This window comes from Microtus oregoni, unplaced genomic scaffold, assembly GCF_018167655.1.
Source record: "Microtus oregoni isolate MIOR12 unplaced genomic scaffold, Mior012 000073F_ref0000255, whole genome shotgun sequence".
Lineage (NCBI taxonomy): Eukaryota > Metazoa > Chordata > Mammalia > Rodentia > Cricetidae > Microtus > Microtus oregoni.
In genome coordinates, this window is record NW_024543986.1 from 2071506 (window position 1) to 2098728 (window position 27223).

Genomic DNA, 27223 nt, shown 5'->3' on the forward strand with positions numbered 1-27223 from the left:
TAAATTTCCATGGAACAATAAGGTTTTCTTTTTGGCTCTGTCCCATGTAGAAATTTTATTAACAACTGAAACTAAAGTTCTCTTAATTAAAACTGAGGGTGATGTGTACTTGGGATGATAGTAGTATGAGAAGGAATCAGACTCAGGAGGCTAGAGAGCTGGCTCAGCAGTTAAGATCATTGGCTCTCTTTCCAGAGAACCAAGCTTTGGTTTCCAGTGCTCATAACTATTTGGATTGCAGTGAATCTAAAACTTGCCTTTGGTTTCTGCAGGCACCAGCATGCATGTAGTGCACACACGTACATGTATGCAACACACACACATTAAATAAAAATAAATATGACTCTTTTTTAAAATCAGGATCAAGATGGTAGACTAGAGTAATGGATTTAATCTAGGATAATATTTAGTGGGTTAAATTAAATGTTCTGTTCTTATGAACTAAAATCTAGCCACAGAGTTTATAGTTGATCTAAAGATGAATACACTTCAATATGAGGGCAATGGGCAGATGGGAAATAGGACTAGGGATATTTAGACTAGAGACACAACAACTTAGGAGGACGATCTTAGAGGAATTGAATAGAAATAATTTATATGCAGGAAAGTTACAAGAAGATAGATTGACAGTGCATTTTTAGGAGACTTCTGTCCCAAGACAACCTATTTTTTCCTGAAGGAATGAGTTTTCTGTCATTGTGTGGTAAGGTAGATAATCCTTTGTTGTTGTTGTTTTTCCCTTACTTTAAACAGTGATGTTTTAAGTTTATTTCAAGAACCTATGACATATGCTTGACAGAAATCTAGCTGCTCCTGACTCTTGCAGCTCTGCCTTCCCCAGTGTGATGGACTGTATCCCCTAAAACTGTGCCCCCCAAATAAACTCTTCCTTCCCCTCTCAAAAAACCTTAATTAGAGCCAGGCGGTGGTGGTGCACGCCTTTAATCTCAGCATTTAGGAGGCAGAGGCAGGCTGTGAATTAAGTCCAGCCTGGCCTACAAGAGCTAGTTTCAGGACAGGCTCCAAAGCTACAGAGAAACTCTGTCTTGAAAAACCAAAAACCAAACCAAAGCAAAAACCTTAATTATTGAATCAGTGTGTGTGTGTGTGTGTGTGATGGGAGCACATGATATGGTACTCACGTGGAGGTGAGAGGACACCTCGTGGGAGTGCGTGGCTTCCTGGGATTGAATTCAAGTCCTTAGGCTCGGTGGCAGATACTTTTACCCAGTGATCCACCTTACTGGCCTCAGACATTTATTTTTATCTTGCTCTGTGACCTGTTGTCATATACAAACTGAGAGTAAATTTACTTCCTAACAGACAGGAAAGGTTTAGGAATCATGCCTTCCACAGAAGTCTAGATAATATTTAGAGAGGAGAGTTGACTCAGTTGGAAAAATTATGTCTACTAGAAGTGGCCCTGATTTCGTATTGAACAAACATGCACTTTGTATCTTTTTGTATTATTCTTCCACATGAAGGACCAAACTCTTTTGACAGCTGCCCAAGACAATGCTGCACTGATTTCTGATTTTCTGCTGAACAGTGGTTTGGTAAAGACTAATAAGTCATATACATAGTGGTAATATAGAATTTTCTTCATTGTTATTTTCTCCATATTACAATTTCAATACCTTGTTCCGTGATCTAAAGATTGCTGTCAAATCCCTCATTTTTTTCTTTATCTTTTTATTTTTGTGTCTGATGTTACTACAGTTTGATTAGAGAAAGTGGTCTTTAATATTTATAGTTCCGAAAATTAAGTGGTTTTATGACCTGATAAATACTTTTAAAACATGATGCATAAGCTGGTTCTGTAATTTTTTATTCCATATATCTTTCTTTGCATGTAGAAAGTATTCAGTAATTACAATGTTTAGTCTTTGCTTCCTTTGTGGTGTGAAGATATTTGTAGACACAGCCAGTCCAGAGGCCTCTAAACCAGATCACATTTACAGGAAAAGCATCTGCTTCATGACCGCAGGTACTTTTCTCTAAGCTATTCTGGATATGAGCACCAATTCTAAATAAACTATTTTTCTCTATATCCAAAGAAGTCTGGAAAAGTCTAATTTATAAATTAGTTATGGTAAAATGTTAATGATAACTCATACAAAAATACAGTAATTGTCACGCTAGGAAGTTGGCTGAGTTCATAAAGTGCTGTCTGTGGAAGCATAAGGGCCTAAGCTCGGATCCCCAGTGTCCATATAAAATCTGGGGACGGTATCCTGAAAGTTGGTGAGTAGAGACAGGATCCTAGGGACAGCTCTAGGTTCAATAAGAAACTATGTCTCACAGAAAAGAAAACGTAGAAAGGCACTTTAGGGAAATCCTGATACCAATTAAATGAAATATAATAATTATAGCAACGTACTATAATAAGACTTATTTCAAAGCTATGAAATATTTGCTTCTGGCGTTTCCTGTTTGATATTTTTTGAATGACCGTGGGAACTAGAGAATGGAACTATAAATAAAGGAAGGGCTACTGCATATCAAAAGAGGGGTAGTGAGATCTCTAACGAAGCATTTCATAGCAAAATGGAGGCTTGATGTCTTTTGAGGGGTTTGGCTCACTACTGTGCAAATGCCCCCCTTTAAATGCCCCCTTTCATCGTCTATTAAAAAAAAAGGAAACTAGGAAGTAAAATTGTCAGGTGTCCTGGTTTAAACAAAGCTGTTGAAAGACTCTGTAATGACATCTAGTGGTCAAAAAGCTCGTCTTCCGTCAGCGCAATCTCCTTGGAGTTTTCCCGACCTGCAGTTAGGACTACGTCCCTGGAAGATTGCTGGGTTCTTGAAGGAATGGAAGACAGACACGATGGAGGGTATGCTTTTCCCTCTCCAACACCTGCCTGGCTGGGGTTCTTTGCACTTGGCATAAAAACAGAGGAAGCCTTCTTTGTGATTTTACAAAAAAGCATATCACGAAAAACAGTGTGGTGTTCTTGCCTGCGCTGCTGTTCGGGGACTAGCAATTTAGGCTGTGGGATATTTCCATTAGAACAATGCAGGAAAGTCACGGTTTAATTACTGTAAGCGCTGGGAACACACAGCCACATAAGCCCTGAATTTTCAACTTCCTCTTGATTCTTGATCCTGCCACCATCTTTGGCAGCTCCCGCTGTAAATAATTTGTGGTTCCAGGGAGTGTCCTTGTGACAGAGCTGTACTTGGCTCTGTAGGAGGGGAGCCCCAGACTCCAGAGTCAGCCTCTAATAGTGGTGACCACTGGCCCTTTCACCCATGCCGACTTTATTACCAAACAAGACACAGTGTAGAGATCTAAGGTCCACTGGTCAGCTGGATGGCTCCTTGGCTCAGTTCACTTCCATTTCTGTAATTTTTTCCCCCTCCTCTCCTGTTGTGGGAGCTGTGGGTTGCATTCCTGCTGCTCTGCTCCCAGCTGTCTGGCTATCTTATGCCCCCAAATAATGACACACAAATTGTATTCATTTAAGTACTGCCTGGCCCATTATATCTACCCTCTTCTCTGCTAACTCTCACACCTGGACTGGCCCATTTGTAATAATGAGTGTAGCACCCCAAGGTGCGCTTACCAGAAAGATTCTAGCCTACGTCCATCCTGGGTCGGAGCTTCATCGCGTCTGCCCCAGAGAGGAGAGCTATCGAGTCTTAGCTCACTTTCTCTTCCTCCCAGCATTCTGTTCTGTTTACTCCTCCCACCTATGTTCTAACCTATGAGGGCCAAGCAGTTTCTTTATTTTTTAACCAATGACCTTCCTCCATCATTTCCCCTTTTCTGTTTAAACAAAAAAAGAGGAAGGCTTTAACATTAACGTAGCAAAATTACATATAACAAAACAGTTATCAAATAAAAATTACAATATTTACATCTATTTTATCTTTATTATAACTAAGGAAAACCATAACTATAACTAACTATTCTTCAACTCCATCAAAGACTCCAGAAAGATACAATATTACCTAAGCAAACAAGAAATAAGCAACTTTCAAAACTCTAGAAATGACAGAGACATCTCGCTGCCTGGACAGTCACCCAAAGTTTCTCTGTACTGTTGGGACATCCATCTTTGGCCTACAGGCCCATAGTATCCAGAGACATTTCCATGAAGCAGGAAATTTCAAAGTCAGTTCAGTCACTATCTGTTATGTCCTGCAGAATGTCTTGCAGACTTCTTTATGAATCAGGAACCCCGAAAGATCATCTCACCTTTAGGCAAGTTCAGTAGTCCTCTCTCTGCAGGTTCTCTGTGTCCAGTTTATGCAATAGTCCGGGCAAGAGCAGTTTCTTGACCAAATGGCTATCAAACTCTATAAGGATCCTCTTCGATACCCATCTTCTTCTTGAAGTAGATTGGTGCTGCCAGGAGCAGACGTGTCTCATTGTCATGAAAAGCCCTAAGTTATTAAAATATTTTAAATGCCATATTCTGCAGTCTTTGAAAGATATGAAGAATGCCTATCTAATTGAAATATATCTCTATATATCTAGAAAATCTAACTAACATGACCACAAGCTTGACTATTATTGATGATTATCCATTAACAACCTATATTTCTAATTATACATTACATTTTTAAATGAACTACACAATCACAATACCTTAATCAAGATTAGAAATATGCATATACATATAACAAAACTGACCTTAAAATCCATACCAATGCAAATTATTCATACCTATATCATTTCTCCCTTTAAATGTAAAAGAACATTTATAAACAATATTTGGGAATATGGACGTAGTTATTTCTCTCCAAACTGCTTCCTGCTGTAGGGGCGCTGGTAATTAGGTCTTTTATGGTGTAACCTGTCTGTTAGGTTCATCTCAGTTGGCAGTTGAGCGAACTAATTTTTTGAAGGTGTTCACAGCAACCTTTCAGGAGGGCGTGGTCTATCATACCCTATTGGAATAGAAGCAATCCACAGGGTCTCATCGTCTGTGAAAACAAAAGAAGAATCTCTTTTCCAAAGTATCATATCCTTAGATACAAATTCTGAAGTCAAGCTATTTTCAAAATATCTATGTTGGATTAGTTCAGCAGCATTTATAAACAAATATCTTTTAGCAGCTGTTGCTCCTTTCTCAGCATTCAAACAATTCAAACAGAGCATAATAGCATACAGTACCAAAATTCTCTGTGTATTTTCCATCTTTGTGTGTGCTTTATTTTAACCTCTATTTTGCTTATTTTTACTTTTAGCTTTTTGAGACAGGTTCTCTGTATATCTTTGACCTGGAATAACTCTGTAGACCAGGCTGTCCTTGAACTCTCAGAGATCCACCTGTCTCTGCCTCCCAGGCTTTGGGATTAAAGGCAGGTACTACCACACCTTGAAGTCACAGAGGTCAATCTCCCTCTGCCTCCCAAGTGTTGGGATTAAAGGTGTGTACTACCACACCCAACTACTCTCTTTCTTCCTTTTTTTTAAGAACTTTAACTTTTAGCCTGCATATCTTTTTAACACACTGTAAATCATTAAAAAAAAATTTGTCTTTGAATCTCTTTTTACTGTATCTCTCTCTCTTTTTCTGATCACATGAGCCTTTAAATTACTGAGCAATATGGGTAGGATTAAAGCAGTGGCTTTGCCGGTTAGATCCAGCCCATTCCTTAGCTTTCAGTCTCATGGTGGAGGTACCGGCTGTAGCCATCTTTACTGCCACAACTTTATGGCATTTCAAGGTCCCTGCCAGCAAGTAAATTGCAGCATCATGTCCACAGACAACACACAAGTCCTCTCTCTGTAGTCGGCCCTCCTGCCTCAAACAGTCAGAGTTTGCCCTGGCAGGATGGCCTAGAAAGCAGGCATTTTAAAACAGCACAACATTTTCCTGCTATGGCTGAAAACAAACAAGCATGCAGTCAGCTTTTCAATACCATTTAAGTGTTTTGTGGCAGGACCTCTTAATGAGCTGCAGGGTTTTGCAGCTAAAGCTGAGTCAGGAAGCCTCTCTTAGATGAGAGCGCTTGCTTGCCTCTAGCAAGCAGAGCAGACCTGAGAAATTGCTGCTACCACGTCGGGTGCCATTCTGTAGTAAGAGCTGCGGGTTGCATTCCTGCTGCTCTGCTCCCAGCTGTCTGGCTAGTTTATGCCCCAAAATAATGACACACAAATTGTATTCATTTAAGTACTGCCTGGCCCATTATATCTACCCTCTTCTCAGCTAACTCTTACACCTGGACTGGCCCATTTCTAATAATGAGTGTAGCACCCCAAGGTGCGCTTACCAGAAAGATTCTAGCCTACGTCCATCCTGGGTCGGAGCTTCATCGCGTCTGCCCCAGAGAGGAGAGCTATCGAGTCTTAGCTCACTTTCTCTTCCTCCCAGCATTCTGTTCTGTTTACTCTACCCACCTATGTTCTAACCTATGAGGGCCAAGCAGTTTCTTTATTTTTTAACAAATGACTTTCCTCCATCACTCTCCCCTCTGCCTTTCCTGTTTTCTGAACAAGGCCTGCTAGTTTATTGTAGCCTTTTTTTACCTTCCCCAAATATACGAACACACACACAATGTTCTCTCTCTCTCTCTCTCTCTCTCTCTCTCTCTCTCTCTCTCTCTCACACACACACACACACACACACACACACACACACACACTTAAGGGATATGGCTTAGATCACTGTTACAAAGTGGCACTTGAGGAAATGAGAGTTGGGGTGGGCAGCTTCAGTTAAATACTGACAGATGCCAGGGCTGGCTTGGCTGGTAGGCTAAGCTGGCTCTGGGCTATTTGGTGTAAATTGAAAGATGAGGTACATATCCTTTCAATACATCCCATAATAGCTCCCCATTTTATTCATACAACTCATACATAAGTAAAAAAAAGATTTCCCAACCAAAAATAAGGACGCATGCCTGATGGATTGTCAGAAAAACAGAGCAGAGCTGTTCAGCCAAATCAAGGATGAATGGTGTCAGAGGTCTCAGTTTTTTCTGGATGAGAATAGGAACAGAGGCTGCTTGTTTGGAATGCTATTGAGAAGGATTCTATAGCTATATTTGACCTCCAGGAGAGGAATAGGTGGTTTGTGGTTGGTTTTATGATCTTCCACAATACTTGATCATTTGTAGACAATGTTGGAGTGCTTGTGTAGAGTATAGGCTAGATGACTTACAAAAACAAGCTTCATCCCAACAATACTCACTCTGAATTCTCTCCTATTCTTAGACCTTGTCAACCACTAATTTTCTTTTTGTCTCTGTTCATTTGCCTGCTGAGACCATTTCCTATCAATAGAATCACACTTGCCCTCTGGTGTCTGGCTTATTTTATGGACCATGTTTTTAAGGTTTAGCTGTGTGGATGTGAATCAGTATTTTTTCCCCTGTTACGGCTGACTAATAAATAGTTTGTGGTTTGGACACAACACATTTTATTTAGCCATCCATCAGTTGATGGACATTGGGGCTGTTCCCACCATTTGGCTATGATAAGTAGCACTGTTATGAATATTTACTATAACACTGTTTTAAAGTCTGGTTTTCAATTCTTCTGGGTTAGGCTAGGTGAGGGATTTTTCCCTCCAGTGTTAGTAGAAAAGGATCTATTTGAAACTAAAATTTTCTCAAGCTAAGAAGAGGCTTGTGGGTGATAGTCAGATGAGTCCTAGGAGTAGCAAAAATTCAAGGGCAGTTAGCTTTTAGACTCCAAGGGCAAAGGTCTCTGGGGAAAAGTATGATAAGAAAGGGAGAAGATGCTGCCAGAAAAGAATACTGAGAACTTTGATCTTCATGAATAGAAAAACAATGGAGTTTTTCCTGAATTTATAAACTGGTTGGTGATATTTTTTCTGTTTTTTAAATAATTTTTTTCTGTTTTTTAGGTCCAGTGGGGATGAAAAGATGTGTTAGGGGAGGGCCAAGGAAAAGTGAAAATAGTCTGGTTTGGGCTGTTTTATTGAGTGTTGGGAAGAGATATTGTTTGGGTAGGAAGAAGGGAAACTCGCAAGCTACATGTCAAATACAAAAGGAAAAAGCAGACAAAGAAGAATTTTGCATAATGAATAAAACAAAGAGGCTCAATTGTTACCAAAACTCTGCATGCATTTCTGTAGTGATGGGGCTTTTCTAAAGCATTTCCTATCTCTACGAATATGAGGATGAAGGAATCAGGCAGACAAGGAGCATGTACTGCTGTTTTAGAAATGAGAGAATCCAGGACCTCACAGTACAACGGTAGCATGTCTGCCTCCAGAAATGAGAAAATCTAAGCCTAGCCCAGCACTTGGTGATGGTAAATGTCAGGTGCATCTGTGAAGTAAACGTGGCAGAGCCACAGAAGTCAAAGAATGTCAGAACCTGGAGGGTATTATGCCAAAGCAGCGTAGGATAAGTCTAAGGCTTAAATTCAAGGCCATTGGTCAGTGAATAAAAGACTTAAATCAGTACTCTGGTCCTTGTCCCCATAGAGACTGTCATCGCAACATGAAAGAGTTGGTAGTAAAAGTGGTCTTATCTGTCTCCACCACTGAGCCAAAAGACTAGGGCAGGAGGTTGTGTGTGATTCATCTCCAAATCCACAGCTGAAGCACAGTTGTTGAACTTGTTGAATGTTTGAATAAGAACCAGAAGCACCCAGTTCTTCTTGGGACTCTGTTTCTTCTCATTCTGCCACAACTTTTAGTGGGAGATTCTAGATTCAAGCACAGTTTTTAAATTCCATGGAGCTCTGGCCTATACCTTGATGTCTACATATATGAACACAGGTGATCCTAGATGTATCAGAAGGGTGCTCTGAACTTGTCAAGATCCAAGGGATAACCCACATCTATTGTTAATATGGAAGTGTCTAGAACTCAAAGGGAAGAGACTTTACCTGAGTCTAGAGCAGTGGTTCTCAACCTGTGGGTTGTGACCCCACTGGGGTCACATATTGGTTATGTACATTATTATTCATAACAGTAGCAAAATTATAGTTATGAAATACCAATCAAATACTTTTATGGTTGGAGGCCACCACAATATGAGGAACTGTATTAAAGGGTCTCGGCATTAGGGAGTATGAGAACCACTCTTGTCTAGAGCCCAAGACTCATCTAGCCACATTATAATGTCTTTTGTGGAAGGTATGGTGGTTGTTGTGCTCACAGATAAGCCCTAGGGGAACCAGGAATGTTAAAGGGTTACACAGAACCCGTTTTTCACCCATAAGAGTGGGAGCAGAGATGACTGATGATTTTGTACTATCTGTGTGGCCAAGATATGAGCTCATCAATGAATCAGATCTGTTTTTCTGGGAGATGTCACATGTACTTTACAAAGAGTATTATCAATGTAGTGTAGCGAGCTGCATGGAATCACACCTGATGGAGATGTATAATCAACTCCTATGGCTAAAGTCTGACTTATGCCTGATCACGCAATGATCATCAGCTGCTTGCATATGTGTGGGCCTATGGGCAGTGCCCACCTGGCAATCCAGGATTGGCAGCCCATGCCTACTTAAGGGCTGGGAGAGGTTTGCCCAGGGGAGAGGTCAAGGAGAGAGAGAGAGAGAGAGAGAGAGAGAGAGAGGAAAAAGAGAGAGGAGAGAGAGGGGAAGAGAGAGAGGAAGTGAATAAAGTCCTGGAATAAACTGAAGTGAGAAGAGCTCCAGTGGTCGCGTCATCCTTGCTGGACGAGGTAGAGTCGCGACAATGTAGTCATGTCTTAAATTTTCTTGTGCACACGGGATTGGGTTATTTATAAACAGGAAGTTATTTACCAAATTTTGCTGTGTTTAAAAACTTAAAAAAACCCCTCCAATGCCTGAAAAACTATTTGTGTTCATATTACCAAAGTTTGAACCAACACTGGCTACTTAGTCATGCTGAACCAAACTACTGCTTTGCTTCCCTGCAACAGAATTGCTCGCCTGTGGGTGTGGTGGTAGTAGAGATCCCCACAGACTTTAGAATTTATATTGTACACTAGGAAGTTCCTTCTTTTGCTGTTTCCCAGTTTCCAGATGGAAATATTCTTGCCTTGAGGGACTGTGTACCTCGGGATGGACTTGTGAACAAGAAGGTAGGGCAGAAGGACAACCTTGGGAAGCTCAGCTTTGTCCAGTGTCAGATGGTGGCTTTGAGACCAACCCTGCACTCTTCCTGATGCCTGCTTTCAACAGTCTCCACATGTACCAGTCAGGTTTGCTAAAGGGGCAGAGCATGGTGTGTGTGTGTGTGTGTGTGTGTGTGTGTGTGTGTGTGCATGCACACACACATGAGTGGTGTAGGAGGTCCTTCTGTATTTGTGTTGATTTTATTGGTTGAATAAAGAAGCTGCCTTGGCCTTTTTGATATGGGAGCCCTTGGGTGGGTGGAGTAGACAGAACAGAATTCTGGGAGGAAGAAGGCAGAGTCAGAGAGAGCTGCCATGAAGTCGCCAGAGTCAGACATGCTGAATCTTCCCTGGTAAGCTATGGCCTCATGGTTCTACACAGATTATTAGATATGGGTTAAAGCAAGATGTGAGAGTTAGTCAATAAGAGGCTATAGATAATGGGTCAGGCAGTATTTCAATGAATACAGTGTGTGTGTAGTTATTTCGGGCATAAGCTAGCCAGGCAGCGGGACTAGGCCCAAGCTGCTCATTGACTGGACTCCACCTTGTGTCATGGTCCTCCTGCCTTTGCCGGCTGAGTACTGAGATTATGGGCACATGCTCCCATGTGTGGTGATTCCCCAACTATAACATTATTTTTATTTTCATTGCTACTTCATAACTGTAATTTTGCTACTGTATGAATCATAATATAATTTTCTGATTGCCTTAGGTGATTCCTGTGAAAGGGCCATTCAATTCCCAAAGGGGTCATGGCTCACAGGTTGCGAACTACTGAGCTGTGAGCTATGAATGGATATCTCCTGCCACCCCTCATTCTACGAAGGCCCACACTCACCTGCACTAGGTCAGGTGTGAGTCGCTTGGCCTGCAGCCATTTCTGGAACCTCCCTGTTTTTCGCAGGATGCTCTCAATGCTGCAGGTTTTGGGAGCCGATGCAGAGGCACATATTCTCCTGTCAGAGATCTCGCTTTGGTACTTGCTGACCAACCGAGAGACCTCCACAGGGCGCCAGGTTTTCGAATCATCTGAGTAATTTGCAGCATAAGAAGGCAAGTCCTGAGGAGGCAGTCTCAGGTGGGAAGTCATCAAGTTGTCAAAGCTGTGGGAAGCATAGGATAAGCCTGTGAGGCAGAGGTGAGCCAGAGAGACGGGGCAGCAACCTGTCGGAACATTTCTTTCCCTTTGATGTGTTTCAAATTCCTTTTCCAAGAGGATTATCTGGTTTTGGCCAAGCTCAGAAGTGTACATGTGATGTCAAAAGAGGTCACACAAAAACTACCCTCTTCCCCCAGTGTACAGAAGGGACAACTACGGCTCTTTGAACTTCAACCCCATTTAAAGACAATAGCTTTACACTTCTGTTTCTTTTCATGCCCCACTCTCACCTTACACATGTAGAAATTGAGGCTGATAGAGTCTATGTATCTTGCTCAAAATGGAATACAATGTTGACAGTCAGAGGTATAAAGCACCAAATCTATCCTTTACCTACTCTGCTTGTCCAAACCACCCATTCTTTGACCAATGCCTGGGTTCTGGAAATACAGTTCTCCAAGAGGCTCTTGGGCCTGACCTTGAGAGACCACTCCACCCCTATATCCAACACCAAGGAGCCCCGTCGACATTGATTTAAGTCATCAGCACCAAACAAATTTCAGGCATTCATGGCAGCTTCATGTCCATTAAGTCTAAGCCATCTGGCTCCAGCAGGTGTGTGACAGTGCACTGTGACGCAGTCAGCTTTGAACCCTCCTCAGGGGAGAGGCACTGGCCTCTTGTCATCTGCTGCTTTTCTAGGCTCCATGGTTACACTTTCTAGCAGAGTCATCTCTCCAGCTGTGCGCTGACATTTTGATTAGGGAAGAATGTTGAATCTGCTTTTGATTTATGTCTGAAAAAATTACTCAGAAAAAGTTTGTGTTCATTATTATTAACTGAAGGTCATATTGCAAGTGCAAGTCAGACTATATCAAATACTGAACTTAAAAGGGCGTTTTCCATTCTTGTTATTGAGCACTATCGGGAAGTCATTGGTAATGAGTTTTAGCTAGTATATTTTCAATGAATTAGCATTTCAATGAACCCAAAACTGTATATTGTTTTATTTTCTTACTCATATAATTCTTTGTTGTTTAAAGAGATTACAAGTTTTCCACTGATTGCTTGTTAATTGCCATGCTGGGGAGGAATCTCAGGACCTTGCGTTTGCTACCGAAATGTGCTACAACTGAACCACATTATCAGTTCATTCCTAGTATTTTGATAGTAAGGCAAACCACAGAAAAAGTTTAAAAGACAAAAGGTCAAGGTCAAGAAAGAATAGCTGGAGATCCCAGGTTTCTGAGTCCCTTCTGTATTAGAGCGCCAGTCTCTTATAGTTGGGAAAGAGCTGCCAGCAAGCTGCTCCTGCAGTATAACAATGCAAACAGCAATGGATGCAGGCCCAAGAGGTTCTGTTTAAGAATCTTGCCACAGGGATATTGAAGAAGAAGAACTTGAAAAGTGTCATCCCAATGGAAGTTTGAAGACAACTGCAGAGAACCACTTTCCCCTCTAAGAAGGATTAGAAAGGGCTCAGGGTCCAGAGACAGTCCTGCTTTCATTGGTTTCTCCTGCTCATGAAGTTCCAACCCCACAAAGGTCCTGGAACTTAGAATTTCCAATGAGAAATAGTAACTTAAATTTATGAAGCCTTTAAATATGTCATCTTCTTTCCTAAACTATGTGTATTAATTCATTTAATCTTTTTGTATTACACCCAGGGTATCAAACATACTAGGCTCTACCACTAAACCACATCCCTAACACATAATCTGTTGTAGGAGGCTGCTCATTCATTTCCCGGTCACCTAGACTCCCAAAATAACCACACAGAAACTATATTATTTGAAACAGTGCTTGGCCAATGACTCTAGAGTATTCCTAGCTAGATCTTACATATTAAATTAACCCATTTTTATTACTTTATATTTTACCACGAGGCTCATGGCCTATTGACAAGGTTCCTGCTGGCAGCTTGTGTCTTTCTCCTCTGGCAACTCCATGGCTTCTCCCTGACTCCATCTTTTTTTCCCCAGCATTCAGCTTGGTTTTCCCTGCCTAGCTCTATTCTATCCTATCACAGACTCAAGCAGTTTCCTTTTTAACCGATGGCATTCACAGCATACAGAGGGAAATTCCACATCACCATAATCCTTTCAATATACCTATGATGTTGTTATCATTACAAATTGTGCAGATGAGGACCCAGAGGCATGGGATGGCAATATAATGTTTCCAAAGATATTTGACCAGGACTTGGAAGAAGTAACATCAAGCCTGCAGAGTTTGCAGCTCTCACAATGTTGCAATTGTTTATTCCTTTATAGTCCATTTTATGAGTTAGCTCATGGGAGCAGGTCAATAATATTATTAAAGGCCAGAACCGGCGAGTCCTAAAAGCTTATTCTTACCCCCATTTCCATCTTGTTTTGAGGATGAAAAACTGAAGACAGATATATGTGGTTTCTGTGAAGAATCACAGACAATTACTCATAAAGGGAGGCAGCTCCTAGGGATTCCTTCAGCCAATTGGTAGAGTTGAGGGGAGAGAGACTTCCTACTCTGTGGGGCCATGGTTATTGTTCTTTTTCTCTGTTTTCATTTTCTGAGGAGGCTTGATGAGATGACAACGTGTCTTTGTAGATGATCTGCAAGTTCAGTGATGGCCGAAGGGATTTCATAATGAATTTGAAGGAAAACAGACAGGTTCTCTCTCAGTCAAAATGGTGTGACATTTAGTGCTGCAAAGGGGAAGTGTGTATCTCACAGTATCAACTGCCTCCTTCACAGACTAGAAGAGTGTTGGGGAAAACGTGCTCTGCTCTTCATTCATTAAAATGCCACTATTCTGGAGTTTGGAAAACAAAACAAAACAACAACATAAAATCCAGGCACCTTTGTACTCTTTCTTTTGAATGGAGATCAAAGGCATGATTGAGGTAAGGCTGGCTGCAAAAAGGGCAGATGAGCAGGGCCATGCTTCCTCAGAACTGGAGAGAATCAAGGTGAGTAGGGCAGACATGTGGTTGCTAGTGGTGGTGGTGCTAGGGAAGACGGAACTAGAATTGGAATGAAGTATTCTCTTTTTACTGTATTTGCACGTACCTTTTAAAATATTTCTTGTCTCCTCTTTTCATGTCCCAGATTTATGCTGAACCCCCAAAACACCCATCTTCTTTCTAAAACTCTCAGGATAAAGTCATGGTCTTTAGCACAGTCTACAGTGATCTTTCAAGGCTCATCACCTGCTGTGCTTTCATTCTCCTTACACATTTCTTTTGGTCTCACTAAGCTACTAGGTACCCTTGGATAACTACATTATTTCAGGTTCCTGACATGCCCTTCCCTTTGTCTGAAACACTTTCCTCCTGTTTCTTCTCTGGATGGCACCTACTCAACCTTTTAAATCCTTGACAGGTACCTCTCCTGATCTTTATTTGTTTTGTTTCTATTTGAGATGGCTTTCTTTCTATATGTTCCCATGACATTCTGCATTGGACATTTTATACATTGTGCTTTAAATATTACTTTGTTTGTCTGTTTTCTCAATAACAAGATCCTCATGGGAAAATATTACAACTTTATAACTCAAGAATTTAATAGAATGCTTTTTACCAAGTTGGTACTCAATACCTTGTAGTTGGATGAATGAATGTTTGGATGTATAGATGGACCATGGTGGCTATTTGGATGAGAGGAGAGAGATGATCAAAGGACACGATCATAGAATGCACAAAATGATGGTGGTGTAGAGAAGAATGTATGGAGGACTTCCTGGATGAATAGCCAATTGGACAGTGGATGAATGGGCACATGGATGAATGGATGAATGGATCGTATAGGTCTCAGAGCTGACAAGACTTCTGAATTGGGGTCAGAAAATAAATTAAGGCAATAATTACTGTTCTCTTTGTTAAGAGCCAATCTTTACTACCATCTTGAGTGGATTTCAAATTACCTGAGACATACCTCTGGGTATGCCTTGGAGGGCGTTTCTAGAGAGGTTGGACTGAGGTAGGAGGATGCACTCTGAATGTAGTAGCACCATCCTGTGTACCAGGGCTCCCGACCGAGTCAAAGGGTAAAAAGGAGGAAGCTGATTGAGCATCAGCAAACACCTATTTTTATTTCTCATCTGCCAATACTATGTAGTCAGCTGCTGATGCCTCCTGTGGCTACAGAGCTGCCTAGTGTTCCCTGACATACCTTCCCTGCTATGATGGATTGGATTACTCTCAAACTACAAGGCACAATTAAACTATCCCTCCATTAATATACTGTTTTTTTTGTCATGTATTTGGTTACAGAGACAAGAAAAGTAACTACCAACTCTTTCTTGCAGGGGACAAAAAAAGGAAAGGGGAAGGCAAAAATCAAAACAAACAAAACCTAACTTGTTTTCCTGGCAAGCTCTTCACTAGTCAGTAAGGGGTGTATGAACATTCTTTAAGGTTTTGAGAGTAAGAATTAGAGATGTTAGCCCAATTACATGTAGTCAGGAGGATGAGATAATGAATCAGCCCTGGTGCAAGCCCAAGATTCCCTAGGAGGGATCCTGGTCATACATGCCTCCCAGAATATTTCTTTCTTCTCTTCTCTCTTTTATGTGCCTCTGCACCATACCAAGCCCTTGAAACATTCTGGATCTTTCTAAAGCACTTAGGGTAGAGTCATGTTACTTAGCACAATTCACTATGACCTTTCTAGGCCCACCATCTACTGTTCCCCTTATAAACTTGCTTTGGTCTTATGAAGTCCCTGTTGACTCTTGAGTAAACCACATATTTTAGGTCTCTGTCAATATTTCTAAAACACTGCCACTAAGTACCCTTGCATGCACAATATGGACAAATATTAATAGATCTAGTGGTTGGAAGCATCACCTCAGCTCCCTGGCACCCCTTTATACAGAGTCTGGAAAATTTAGTCGGGGGCTTCACCCCAGCCCCCTGGCATCCACTTTTGGAATCTTGGACAGAAATCTCTATTCCAAGTTCCCTCCCATGGGAGTCTCCTCAGTCCAAGCTCCACCTCCGAAAAAGTCCACCAAAAGGCGACCCCTCCCCAGGGAGAGTCAAGGAAGCCCACCAAATGGTGACCCCTCCTCAGGGAAGATCAAGACCACTCTCACAGGCTATTTAAACTACCCTCTAGAGAATAAACATGTGGTCTTCCCTTTTCATCTCTGGTGGTCATTTCAGCTTTTCTCCCTCCCCTTTGTGTTTTTCCAGGACCACCCAAGAGTGAAGGCACTCAGTTAAACCTGGGTATATTTTAATTCAGTCTAATTTGGTCTGATTGGGGTTATTTGCATTGGCAGAGAAGTTTGTTTAAGAAAATACTTAACATTTGTAATATTAATATATGTAATAACATTATTTATTAGTATTAATATCAAATCAAATATTTGTGAATGTGCAAGAAATGAGCCTTATAGATAGGAGTACTCTTTCAAAGATGTATGCATGTATATATGTGTAGGATTTCCAAATATTGTTTATAAATGTTTCTTTACATTTAAAGGAGAATATGCTATAGAGATCAATACTTTGCATTGGTATGAATCTTGGTTTATTGATAAAAATTTAAGATCAATTTTGTTATATATATTTCTAGTCTTGATTAAGGCAGTATGCTTGTGCAGCTCACAATGTATAATTAAGAAATACAGGTTAATAGTCATCTATAATAGTCAAGCTTATAGCCATGCTAGTTAGGTTTTCTAAATATATAGAGATATATTTTAGTTAGGTATTCTTCAGATCTTTCAGAGACCTTCAGAATATGGTATTTAAAATGTTTTAAAAACTTAGGACTTTTCATGACAATGAGACACATCTGGTCCTAGCAATACCAATTACTTCAAGAGGATGATGGGCATCAAAGAGGCTTCTCATGGAGTTGGTTAGCCATTTGGGCAAGAAACTGCTCTTGCCTGAACTGCTTGACTGGACTTGCAGGACCCACAGAAAAATGACTGCTGAAGCTGCCTAAAGAAGGTGAGCAGTCCTTTGGGGTTCCTGTTTCATGAAAGAGTCTGCCAGACATTCTGCAGGACAACAAAGAAAGTGACTGAGAAACTGCCAATATAGGTGGAACTATCTTTGACATTTCCTGCTTTCTGGAAAAGTCTGCCAGACACTATGGGCCTATAGGCTGAAGATGGGTGCCCCATTGTTACAGAAGAACTTTAGGTGACTGTCCAGGCAGTGAGATGTCTCTGTCAATTCTAGAGTTTTGGAAGTTGCTTACAATGCACTTTATGTTTACTTAGGTAATATTATATTTTTCTGGAGTCTTTGATGGAGTTAAAGAATAGAGTTATAATTATAGTTTTCCATAATTATGATAAAAATAAAGTAGATATAAATATTGTAACTATAATTCTTGCTTGATACCGGTTTTGTTATAAGTAATTTTACTGTGTTAAAGTTAAAACCTTCCTTTTTATTTAGACAAAATAGGGAGGTGATGTGGGGTTCCCCTCTTTATGCTGTGATGCCACTGGTTAATAAAGAAGCTGTTTTGGCCTATGATTGGGCAGAATAGAGCTAGATGGGAAAATCAAACTGAATGCTGGAAGAAAGAAGTGGAGTCAGTGAGATGCCATGTGGCTGCTTAATATGTAAGCATGAGCTAGAAATATGCATAAGCTAAGAGGCCATACAGTGCTGTAATTAATATAGTTTTTGAGTGATTATTTTGGGCAGCTGGGAAATGAACGAGCAGCGTCTGACTACGTATACATACAATCCTAAAAATTAGTTTTTTATTCATATATACCATTTTTCAGAGTTTGTCACAGGGAATTAATGAGAGGCACAAACTCTTCCTGCAGTAATGTTTGACACATCATTGTTTATAATATTGAAAAAGTGAAAAAATTCTGTTGTTTCATGCTTGTGGGTTAGTTAAATATATAACTGTACCAATATCATGAAGCCATTAAAATCAAATTATGGAGGAGAATATTGAATAATGTAAACAAATATTCTTCACATACTATTAAACTCCCTAGAGAATATTGGATCTTTATACGGGTGGACATGTGCATGCATGCATGTGTGTGTGCGTGTACACATGTGTATTTGGATGTAGATGCTACTGTTTGTATGTATGTGTGAAGGTCAGAGGTTGATGTCAGGTGTCTTTCTTAGTCATTCCCCATTTTGTTTTTTGAGACAGCCTCTCTCACAGAACATAGAACTCTCTGTTTCAGCTAGGCTGGCTAGTCAATGAGCTTCAGGATCTTGTTTGTCTCTGCCTTCCCAATACTAAGATTACGTTTTTAAATTTTTTTTTTTAGCTATTGTCTGCGAAGTCCTAGGCCAAGGAACAGTTCCTGCTCCTGCACTGAAGCTACCCACCCAGAGGTGTGAGTGTGCACCCGCCCGGCCGGAGGGGAGTGCATGGCATCTCCAACTCCTGCTGCAGGGGCTTCTTGGCTCCGCACAACCCTCCCCTCCCCCCAAAGTTTGCCCTTTTGTCTACAGGGTCCTTCAACCTCCAACAGTCCTGTCCCTGTGCTGAGGACAACCTTTCAGACCGGTGAGTGGGTGCCATCCGTGGTGGGGGGGGCAGAACTTCCGGAAAGGAGCACTGGGACCTTTCAACTCCTGCTACAGGGGCTTCTTTGTTCCACACATCCCTGCCTCCCCCCCCCCAAAACCTGCCCTATTGACTGTGAGGTCCTTGGCCCAGGAACAGTGCCTACTCCTACACTGAGGCTATCCACCCAAAGGGGAACAGTTCCTGCTCCTGCACTGAGGAGATTCACCCAGAGTCAGTCACAGCATAGATTGGACCAAGACACCAAGATTCTCCTGGCTGCTTTTGAAGGAAGAGATGGGCAGGCATCAATGCAAGAATTCCTCCAACAACCTGAAAGGCAACATGAAAACACCAGATTTCAGGGATCACACAAGAAGAAGACTTGAACACCCTATTCCAGAAGAAGTAGAAGAAATAGACTTTAAATGTAGCATTATGAAAATGATAGAGGGTCTTAAACAGGATGTAAAAAACTGCTGTAAAGAAGTGGAGAAGACAAACAAAATGGTAGAAGAAATTAATAAATGTCTCAAAGATACCCAAGAAAACCACGATAAAGCAATCAAAAAGGTAATGGAAACAGTTCAAGACTTGAAAAATGAAATGGAGGTAATGAAGAAAACATAAACCGAGGGAAGGCTGGATATGGAAAATCTGGGTAATCTATCAGGAACTACAGAGACAAGCATAACCAACAGAATATAAGAGATAGAAGAAAGAATCTCAGACACCGGAGATACTATAGAGGAAATAAACTCATTGATTAAAGAAAATAACAAATCCAACAAATTCTTAACACAAAACATCCAGAAAATCTGGGACACCATGAAAAGACCAAACCTAAGAATAATAGGGATAGAAGAAGGAGAAGAATTACAGCTCAAAGGCCCAAAAAAATGTATTTAACAAAATTATAGAAGAAAACTTTCCCAACCTAAAGAAGGATATTCCTATGAAGGTACAAGAAGCATACAGAACACCAAATAGACCAGATCAAAAAAAGCATCGCCTCACCATATAATAATCAAACAACAAAACATACAGAATAAAGAGTGAATATTAAGAGCTACAAGGGAAAAATGTCAAGTAACATATAAAGGTAAACCGATCAGACTTACACCTGACTTCTCAATGGAAACCATGAAGCCAAAAGGTCTTGGATAGATGTACTGCAGACACTAAGAGACCATGGATGCAAGCCCAGACTATTATATCCAGCAAAGCTCGCATCAATGGAGAAAACAAGATATTCCAAAACAAAAACAGATTTAAACATTACTTAGCCACAAACCCAGCCTTACAGAAAATACTAGTGGGAAAACCACAAACCAAGGAAGCCAACAACACCCATAATAACCCAAGCATCTAACAACCCTCCACCAGCACAACTCAAAGAAGGGAAACACACAAACACTACCACCAGGAAAAATAACTGGAGTTGGCAACCACTGGTTATTAATATCACTTAATATCAATGGACTCAATTCACTTATAAAAAGGCACAGGTTAAAAGAATGGATACGAAATCAGAATCCAACATTCTGCTATTTACAAGAAATACACCTCAACCACAAAGACAGACACTACCTCAGAGTAAAGGGTTGGGAAAAGGTATTCCAATCAAATGGTCCAAAGAAACAAGCTGATGTGGCTATACTAATATCTAACAAAATTGACTTCAAACTAAAATCAATCAGAAGAGATGGAGATGGACACTTTATACTCATAACAGGAAAAATTCATCAGGAGGAAGTCTCAATCCTGAATATCTATGCCCCTAATATAAAAGCACACATATATGTAAAAGAAACATTACTAGAACTCAAAGAATACATCAAACCCCACACTCTAATAGTAGGAGATTTCAACACTCCTCTCTCACCAATGGACAGGTCAACCAGACAGAAACTTAACAGAGAAATAAGAGAACTAACAGATGTAATGAACCAAATGGACTTAACAGGCATCTATAGAACATTCCACCCAAACACAAAAGAATATACGTTCTTCTCAGCATCTCATGGAACCTTCTCAAAAATTGATCACATAGTTGGTAAAAAAGCAAAAATCCATAGATACAAAGAAATTGCAGTAACCACCTGTGTAATATCGGATCACCATGGAATAAAGTTAGAATTCAACAACAATTCTACCCCCGGAAAGCCTACAAACTCATAGAAACTGAACAGTCAACTACTGAACCACCCCTGGGTCAAGGAAGAAATAAAGAAAGAAATTAAAGTCTTCCTTGAATTTAATGAAAATAAAGACACAACATACTCAAACCTATGGGACACTGTGAAAGCAATGCTAAGAGGAAAGTTCATAGCACTAAGTGCCCACATAAAGAAAACAGAGAAAGCACACATTAGAGACTTAACAGCACATCTGAAAGCTATAGAAAAAAACAGACTCACCTAGGAGGAGTAGAATACTGGAAATAATCAAACTGAGGGCTAAAATCATCAAAATAGAAACAGAAAACAATCCAAAGAATCAATGAAACAAAAAGCTGGTTCCTGGAGAAATTCAATAAGATTGATAAACCCCTATCGAAACTAATCAAACGGCAGAGAGAGAACATGCAAATTAATAAGATCAGAAATAAAAAGGGGGACATAACCACAGACACAGAGGAAATTCAGAGAATCATTAGATCTTACTACAAAAGCCTGTATGCCACAAAATTGGAAAATGTAAAAGAAATGGACATTTTTTTTTAGATAAGTACCATATGCCAAAGTTAAATCAAGACTAGGTGAACGATCTAAATAGACCTGTGTTGCAGGAGGTCCTCCCACTCCTCCAGCCTATCACCACCAAGATACCAGCCCATGGGGCGTGGTCTCTCTCCCTTTAAAAAAGCGGCCACTTCCCTCTCCTCTCTCTCTTCACTTCCTGCTCCAACGGCGACTAGACTCCTTTCCTGGTTGCTTAGAGGGCTGTTGCCTGGGACAGTGATCTGTAAGTTTTTTCCCCTTTAAATAAATACCACCCTAATAATCATAACCCCGAATTGGTGTGGCATTGTTTGTGACTTACGCCTTCAGACCTGTTAGTAGTGAAGAATTAGAAGCTGTTATCAAAAACCTCCCCACCAAAAAAAGCCCAGGACCAGATGGTTTCAATGCAGAATTCTACCAGAACTTTCAAGAAGAGCTAATACCTGTACTCCTTAAAGTATTTCACAAAATAGAAACAGAAGAGTCATTGCCAAACTCCTTTTATGAAGCAACAGTTACCCTGATACCAAAACCACACAAAGACCCAACCAAGAAAGAGAATTACAGGTCAGTCTCACTCATGAACATGGACACAAAAATTGTCAATAAAATACTGGCAAACCGAATCCAAGAACACATTAAAAAATTATCCATTATGATCAAGTAGGCTTCATCCCAGAGATGCAGGGCTGGTTCAACATATGCAAATTTATCAATGTAATCCATCATATAAATAAACTGAAAAAAATCATATGATCATTTTATTAGATGCGGAAAAAACATTTGACAAAATTCAGCACCCCTTTATGATTAAGGTCTTGGAGAGATTAGGTATACAAGGTTATTACCTAAAAATAATATAAGCTATATACAGCAAGCCGACAGCTAACATCAAATTCAATGGAGAGAAACTCAAAGCCATTCTACTAAAATCAGGAACATGACAAGGCTGTCCACTCTCTCCATACCTCTTCAATATAGTACTTGAAGTTCTAGCAATAGCAATAAGACAACATAAGGAGATCAAGTGGATTCGAATTGGAAAGGAAGAAGTTAAACTTTCTTTATTTGCAGATGATATGATAGTGTACATAAGCGACCCCCAAAACTCCACCAAAGAACTTATACAGCTGATAAACAGCTTTAGTAATGTGGCGGGATACAAGATCAACTCCAAAAAATCAGTTGCCTTCCTATTCACAAAGAACAAAGAAGCAGAGAGGGAAATCAGAGAAGCATCACCTTTCACGATAGCCACAAATAGCATAAAATATCTTGGGGTAACTCTGACCAAGGAGGTGAAAGATCTATTTGACAAGAACTTTAAGTCTTTAAAGAAAGAAATTGAAGAGAATACCAGAAAATGGAAGGATTTCCCTTGCTCTTGGATTGGTAGGATCAACATAGTAAAAATGGCTATTCTACCAAAAGCAATCTATAGATTCAATGCAATCCCCATAAAAATCCCAACAAAATTCTTCAACGACCTTGAGAGAACAATAACTAACTTTATATGGAAAAACAACAAAAAAAAACCCAGGATAGCCAAAACAATCCTATACAATAAAAGTACTTCCAGAGGCATTACCATCCCTGATATCAAACTCTATTACAGAGCTACAGTAATGAAAACAGCTTGGTATTGGCATACAAACAGAGATGTTGACCAATGGAATTGAGTCAAAGTCCTGGATATTAACCCACAAACCTATGAACACCCGATATTCGACAAAAGGGCTAAAATTATACAATGGAAGAAGGAAAGCATCTTTAACAAATGGTGCTGGCCTAAGTGGATTTCAAAATGTAGAGGAATGAAAATAGATCCATATCTATCACCATTCACTAAACTCAAGTACAAATGGATTAAAGACCTCAATATAAATCTGACCACGCTGAATTTGATAGAAAAGAAAGTGGGAAGTAGTCGTCTGCCACACATGGGCACAGGAGACCAATTCCTACGTATAACCCCAGTAGTACTGACAATAAGAGGAAAAATGAATAAATGGGACCTCCTGAAACTGAGAAGCTTCTGTAATGCAAAGGACACTGTCATTAAGACAAAAAGGCAACCTACTGAAAGGGAGAAGATCTTCACCAACCCCACATCAGACAAAGGTCTGATCTCCAAAATATATAAAGAACTCAAAAAAACTAGACATTAAAACTCTAATTAACCCAATTAAAAATGGGGCACTGAACTGAGCAGAGAATTCTCAACATAAGAAGTTCAAATAGCCAAAAGACACTTATGGTCATGCTCAACCTCCTTCACAATCAGGGAAATGTAAATCAAAACAACTTTGAGATACCATCTTACACCTGTCAGAATGGATAAAATCAAAAACACCAATGATAATCTATGCTGGAGAGGTTGTGGAATATGGGGAACACTCATCCATTGTTGGTGGGAATGCAAACTTGTGCAACCACTTTGGAAATCAGTGTGGTGGTTTCTCAGGAAACTGAAAGTCAACCTACCTTAGGATTCAGCAATTCCATTCTTGGGAATATACCCAAGAGATGCCCAATCATATTACAAAAGCATTTGCTCAACAATGTTCATAGTAGCACTATTTGTAATTAGCCAGAACGTGGAAACAACCTAGGTGCCCCTCAATAGAAGAATGGATAAAGAATGTGTGGCACATATATACTTTAGAGTTTTACTCAGCAGCAAAAAACAATGACATCTTGAACTTTGCATGCAAATGGATGGAAATAGAAAACACTTTACTGAGTGAGATAACCCAGACCCAAAAAGAGGAATATGAGATGTACTCACTCATAAGCAGATTCTAGCCATAAACAAAGACATCGAGCCTATAGTTTGTGATCCTAGAGAAGCTAAATAAGAAGGTGAACCCAAAGAAAAACAATAGTTATCCTCCTGGATATTGGAAGTTGACAAGATTGCCGGGCAAAAGTTGGGAGGAGGGGGCGTGGATTGGGGGTAAGGGGAGATGGGGAGAGAGAAGGGAGAAGGGGAGGATTGGGGAGAACTTGTGGGAATGGGATAATTGCGATGGAGGAAGGGTCATATGGGAGCAGGGAAGAAGTTATCCTAACCAAGGGAGCCATTTTAGGGTTGGCTAGAGTCTTGGCCCTAGAGGGGTTCCCAGGTGTCCAAGGGGATTTCCCCAGCTAGTTTTGTGGGCAGCAGAGGAGAGGGTGCCTGAACTGGCCCTATCCTATAGTCACACTGACGAGTATCTTGCATATCACCATAGAACCTTCATCCAGAGATGGATGGAGATAGAGACAGAGACCCACACTGGAGCACTGGACTGAGCTCCCAAGGTCCAAATGAGGAGCAGAAGGAGGCAGAACATGAGCAAGGAAGTCAGGACTGTGAGGGGTATGTCCACCCACTGAGACGGTGGGACTGATATAATGGGAGCTCACCAAGGCCAGCTGGAGAGGGACTGATGGAGCATGTGATCAAACTGAACTCTGTGAATGTGGCTGACAATGAGGGCTAACTGAGAAGCCAAGGACAATGGCACTGAGTTTTGATTCTATTGCATGGACTGGCCTTGTGGGAGCCTAGTCTGTTTGGATGCTCACCTTCCTAGACCTGGATGGAGTGGGGAGGATCTGGAACTTCCCACAGGGCAGAAAAGCCTAACTGCTCTTAGGACTGGAAAGGGAGGGGGAATGGGAGTGGGGGGAGTGGGAGGGAAATGGGAGGACGGGAGGAGGTGGAGATTTTTAATAAATAAAAAATATTTATTTTTTAAATCAATAAAATTTTATTGTTTTAATTTGAAACATTCTTAAAGTTTTTAAAAAATTAACAAACAATAGGAGATGATGGTAATGAATTAGTCAGCATCCAACCTGCCATATTGGAAGCCATGGCAACAGGGTTATCATCTCTAGAGGCAAATCTTTCATTAACATTGTGAAAACTGCCTTCCTATTTTAGTGAAGAAAAATTGTTTGATTTAATTATAAATTCTACAAAAGAGAACCATAGAAAAGGTGCTTTGACTAATAATAGGATATTTCTGCTTTCTGATATAGGGCATTATAATTTAGTGGAAATATTTAATATAGGATTTATTTTTTAATTGTTTTCATTGAGCTATATATTTTTCTCTGCTCCCCTCCCTTCCTCTCCCCTTCCCTTCTATCCTTTCCCATAATCCCCATGCTCCAAATTTACTCAGAAGATCTTGTCTTTTTCTACTTCCCATGTAGATTAGATCCAAACATGTCTCTATTAGGATCTTTGTTGTTGTCTAGGGTAGGTAGAATTTAGAATTGACATAGTAAAAATGGCAATCTTACCAAAAGCAATTTACAGATTCAATGCAGTGCCCATCAAAATCCCAGCAAAATTCTCTACAGACCTTGAAAGAACAATACTCAACTTCATATGGAAAAACAAAAAACCAAGGATAGCTAAAACAATCCTGTACAATAAGGGAACTTCTAGAGGCATCACAATCCCTGACTTCAAACTCTACTACAGAGCTACAGTACTGAAAACAGCCTGGTATTGGTATAAAAACAGACAGGAGGATGAATGGAACAAAATCAAAGACCCAAATATTAATCTACACACCTATGAACACCTGATTTTTTACAAAGAAGCTAAAAATGTAAAATGGAAAAAAGAAAGTATATTCTACAAATGGTGCTGGAATAACTGGATATCAACATGTAGAAGAGTGAAAATAGATCCATATCTATTGCCATGCACAAACCTCAAGTCCAAATGGATCAAAGACCTCAACATAAAGCCAGCTATATTGAACCTTCTAGAAGAGAAAGTGGGAAGTACACTTGAACACATTGACACAGGAGACTACTTCCTAAATAAAACCCCAGTAGCACAGACAATAAGAGCATCAATAAATAAACGGGACTTCCTGAAACTAAGAAGCTTCTGTAAAGCAAAGGACACGGTCAAATAAGACAAAAACAGCAGCCTACAGAATGGGAAAAGATCTTCACCAGCCCCACATCAGACAAAGGTCTGATCTCCAAAATATGCAAAGCACTCAAGAAATTGGTCATCAAAAGAACAAAAAATCCAATAAAAATGACGTACAAACCTAAACAGAGAACTCTCAACAAATGAATCTAAAATATATACTCACTCGTAAGTGGCTTTTAGACATAAAGAAAAAACAGCCTACGACTCACAATTCCAGAGAATCCAGACAACAAAGAAGACCCTAAGAGAGACATAATTTTATTTATTTTTTAACAGGGTATCTGGGGATTTATCTGTTACCACTTACCAGTTCTGGAGTTACAAGGCCATATTTGTGTGTGCTGGGGATCCAAGTCCAGTATTTGTGTGTGTGCTGGGGATCCAAGTTCACAGCAAGCACTTTACCCATGGATCCATCTCTATAGCCCATTTGAGAACGAATTCTATACGATTTTTATTTTGAATTTTTCTTAACATTTCTAAAATAAGCAACTACAGTGCTTATAATAAAAGAAAATTATTTATAAGGTAGTGAAGCAGGGGATGAGCAAGTCCATACATTCTTTGTCTCTTTATGTTGAGGTTAAACATTCTCAGCATAGAGTGCTGTAATCCCACCAGCCTGCCATGTTTGATGTTTTCCTGTGTCCATCTGCATACTTCCTCTTTAGGTACATATGGAATGTCTTAAATTCTAAAGAAAGAGTGTTGCATGAAAAAACATCTAGAATTTGATGAAGGAGGGAGGGAGGGAGCCTAGAGCTGTTCTTTGGAATCCTGCAGTCCCTTTCTCTCCCAGTTTAAACTGGATCTGTATCTTCATTTGCTGCTCTCTCAGAGTAATCAGCACACTTCACTATGTTCTTGTTTCTCTGCACCCCACTTCCTAGGTGGGAATTTCTGAGTTCAAATTCA

The 27223-nt window shown here is 40.3% G+C and overlaps 1 protein-coding gene across 1 annotated transcript in view; it reads right to left on the reverse strand.

Annotated features, from left to right (window-relative positions):
* The window catches only part of LOC121441116 (divergent protein kinase domain 2B), a 47068-nt gene that overhangs the window by 17363 nt on the left and 2482 nt on the right, over nt 1-27223 (reverse strand). Inside the window, exon 2 of the mRNA XM_041642251.1 lies at nt 10880-11144. Coding sequence (XP_041498185.1) covers nt 10880-11144 — 265 coding nt within the window. The remainder of the gene's footprint in view (nt 1-10879; nt 11145-27223) is intronic.